The 3,937-nt window shown below is 40.7% G+C and overlaps 1 protein-coding gene across 1 annotated transcript; it reads right to left on the bottom strand.

The window, feature by feature from the left end:
• Positions 1 to 494: 494 nt before the first annotated feature.
• On the bottom strand, positions 495 to 2,758 carry LOC119194012 (guanylyl cyclase-activating protein 2-like). The gene is made up of 4 exons (XM_037447997.2): positions 2,276 to 2,758; positions 2,036 to 2,185; positions 1,640 to 1,739; positions 495 to 1,540 (listed from the first exon to the last, which is right to left on the bottom strand). The coding sequence occupies exons 1-4, from the start codon at positions 2,474 to 2,476 to the stop codon at positions 1,419 to 1,421; spliced, it is 573 nt and encodes a 190-aa protein (XP_037303894.2). The 5' UTR covers positions 2,477 to 2,758; the 3' UTR covers positions 495 to 1,418.
• Positions 2,759 to 3,937: the final 1,179 nt, after the last annotated feature.

Below are 3,937 nucleotides of genomic sequence, written 5' to 3'. Positions count from 1 at the left end.
TCACGGTGTCAGACTTCTCCATCGCGCACATGCGCAACATTGAACGCAGCACGTCGTCATTGACTTTTGGACGCAGCTCAGGTCTGAATGTTAAAGGACTGACATCTGAAGGATTGCTACTTCAAGCAAACGTAAATAATCTGGCGTTATAGTGTGAATGAAGCCTCCCCAAAGTCATCAGGTCTTCTGGAAATGACCTGTTGAATGGAATCGGTATCACTCCATACAAGTAGACCGTAAAATGACCGTTATTTTACGCTGAAATTAATTTGTACTGTATTTTACGATTTACTGAATTACGGTATGATGTAGTAGCATAAATGTTTTATGGTCATTTTACTGTATGTATCAGAATGATACTTTTTTGTCACAAAGGATAATACGACCTGCAATGTTTGCATTTAATTCCCCACAAATGAAGAATACAAAATGATTGCACAATTGATGCAGTTTGATAAAAGTCTTCAAGACAAATAATACACAGGTATTTACATCACAAAAAATGCATGTTTGGTTGCAGAAAATTGAAATCATAAGATCATTAATAACTTAAAATAACACCATCAGTGAAAGTAGTAAATTAAACATTCTAGAATGTAAACACGTCTCGTACACATTCACAGCAGGCTTCAACCAACTGTATGACAGACATGAACAGAGCGAACCCAAATAAGGGGTCTCTGTGAAGTAAAGGGTATTATGTTAAGAGCCTTGAAGGCTGAGAACAGGTCACATGTGAAAACTCTGTGTGGAGAAGACACCATCAAATATCATCATCTCATTTGTTATGATGAGCTTTTGACCCGTTTGTATTGATCAGAGGTTTATTATCACCATGCTTACGTGTACAGGGTCTATATGAAACAATTCCAATGATAAAGTATTTTTCTCCACCTTCCAGTAGCTATCATGAGTATGTTTACTGATCTGTTAGGATTTGTTTTTCTTCAATTTGATTAAAAAAGAAAAATGGCAATAGATTTTCCTCTAGAAGCTTTGAGGCGTTAACGTGTTCCAGACCAAACTATCAAATAGTTTTTAATCTCTTCTCAGCTGAATTCATTTGGGAGTTTTGCCCACAGCCCGGTTCTTTTATCTTGTAATGACTGAGTGAGAAGGCTTAGAGGGTGTTCTCTTTAATCAAATTATACTGAATAGAAAATAAGCAGATTATTGGCTTTACGCTTTCATCCACTCTGAATACCTCCTGCCGATGATGTACCAAAGCAAACCAGGGTTTCAAGTCCACAGCTTCCTGAGTTCAAAATCCTGCGTCCTGCATCTCCGAGCAGTCGGGACGTCTCACAACCGAAGATGTCCTCGCTGAGGTTTCTGTGTGTAAACAGCAGACGGAGCAATGGAGGCGGAGCATCACTGTCACTCAGTCTCCAGTCAGTTATCATTAAAACATCATGAAGTCAAGGATTCTTCTGCTGCTGTTTAATGAACCAACCACAGGGCTGGATGTCCAGCTTGAGCTGGTCCATCACCCAGGGGTCCCTCTCACACCCCTCGATGAATTCCTGCAAAGAAATCTGGCCTACACGAAGAGAAGACACTCAGTCAGACACCAGAGAACAGATGTTTGATGAAGATACTAAACGAGAACACGTTGTCTCATAATAAACAAGGAACTTACTGTCGTTATTCTTGTCCACTGAATTAAATATCCGGTCACAGATGTCCTCGATATCCCCTATGATGCTTGGATCGTTGTGCTTCTTTATTGCGTTGATGATCTGAGCAAATGGATAAAAGACTAACTGGATTCACACTGTTCTGAAACACATGATAGAATTGGACTGCCCATGCTTGTTATCTCATACTAGCCATTATCCATTTGGACTTTGTGTGAGTCCACTCTCAATCAAATGCATTCAAACCTTTAGAAATAATAAGCACAGGAGTTGAAAGAATGTTGCAGAACTGTCTTGTTAAAGCAGAAAATAATAATGAAGTTATTGGTTGTCATTTCATTCAATATTCTGGACATTTACATTTCTTCTATCACTAATAAAAGGAACTGAATATTCACTTTAACGACGTGTCTCACTTCCTCTCGGTCCAAACAGCCGTTTCCGTCTCTGTCATAAACTTTAAAAGACCACTTCAGTTTGTCCTCCAGTTTCCCACGAAGGACCAGATGCACCGCCGCCACGTACTCCATAAAGTCCAACATACTGTCCTGTGAAGCACATGGGACGGGGACGGACCCGTCAGTCAGTGAACAGCCTCACTACAACAGACCTGAACGCATCTCTTAAAAGTACGTTACCTGATTGGTGTCGAAGGACCGAAACACATTTTCTGTGTACGCAGATTCTTCTGCTGTGGAGTTGTGGTTGATTCCAAAGATTTTCTTGAATTCGTGCAGGTGCAGATTCCCACTCGGACATTCGTTTGCAAACTTGCGGTAGAGCTCCTGGATGTGTTGGAGAGTCACTTCCTTATCCGCGTCACTCTGGGCTTGACCCATGATTTCAAATACAAGCAAGCACAGCTGCTAAAAATGAATCAAAAGAAATACGGAGAAGTTGTTGTGTGCCATCATCACTTCACTAGCCACGAATCCATGGCTTTTTCCCCCACCTGTCCACCTCTCGGGGCAATTTGAAGGGAAAATAATGGACAAATCCAAGAGTCAAATGCTTCAATTTCTTCAATATTTAAAAATTGAGAGAAAATGAAAAAATCACTACATATTGCTGTGAAAAAAGTTCAGATTCTCTCAATGTTGCGCATTTGTAGGCGACGTCTCCTCTTCCCCTTTGACCGCAATCAGAGCAAAGAGCCGCCAAAGAGATAAACCCGCCACCGAGCCTTTAACGAGATTACAAGACGTGTGACGTCAAAGTTTGAGTGTGTCAGCTGAGGCAAAACACAACTCACCCTGAGCTAAACACCCAATGTAGAATGCAAAATCAAACACTCATGGTTTCATCATGAAAAAATCAAAGAATGATTTGTTCAAAAAATATTTTGGGGAAAAAAGTCAAATATATTAGGTTGAAAAATGCTGTTCAAAAAAAGGTTTAAAATTATTAGGTCAAAAAATATCATCAAAAGAAAGTCAAAATATCTTAATATCTTAAAAATATGATGGGGGAAAAAAGTCACAACATATTTGGCAAAAATGTTTTGGAAAAATGTCAATATAAGTTGTGTCAAAAATGCCCTAGGTACATGCAGTCAGCACCATGGACAGGTACATGCAGTCAGCACCATGGGCAGGTACATGCAGTCAGCACCATGGACAGTTAAATGCAGTCAGCACCATGGAGAGTTAAATGCAGTCAGCACCATGGAGAGTTAAATGCAGTCAGCACCATGGAGAGTTAAATGCAGTCAGCACCATGGAGAGTTAAATCTAGTCAGCACCATGGAGAGTTCAATGCAGTCAGCACCATGGAGAGTTCAATGCAGTCAGCACCATGGAGAGTTCAATGCAGTCAGCACCATGGACAGTTAAATGCAGTTAGCACCATGGACAGTTAAATGCAGTCAGCACCATGGAGAGTTAAATGCAGTCAGCACCATGGACAGTTAAATGCAGTCAGCACCATGGACAGTTAAATGCAGTCAGCACAATGGACAGCTACATGCAGTCAGAACCATGGACAGTTAAATGCAACCAGCAACATAAACAGTTACATGCAGTCAGCACCACGGACAGTTAAATGGAGTCAGCACCACCTCGTTCCTTCTTCTGCCCACCCTTGCCCCCCAGTCTGCATCTCAACTACTCGGTCTTCAGACATCCAGGCGACTTGAAATCGGACTAAGCAACTTTTCTTTAAACCAAGCTAGTTTGGTAAATTTGTTGTTGATTCTATTGTTTTAAGTTAAACTTCATTGCTAGTTGCTTTAGCTGTTGCTGATTTAAATGCCAGTTCTCACTGTAGACTCTGCTATATCAGATTAGTTTTACTGCTAGTGT

The sequence above is a fragment of the Pungitius pungitius genome, chromosome 4 (assembly GCF_949316345.1).
Source record: "Pungitius pungitius chromosome 4, fPunPun2.1, whole genome shotgun sequence".
Taxonomy (NCBI): Eukaryota; Metazoa; Chordata; class Actinopteri; order Perciformes; family Gasterosteidae; genus Pungitius; species Pungitius pungitius.
The sequence above is the reverse complement of the archived record's forward strand: the minus strand, read 5'-3'. Positions and strand labels throughout refer to the sequence as shown.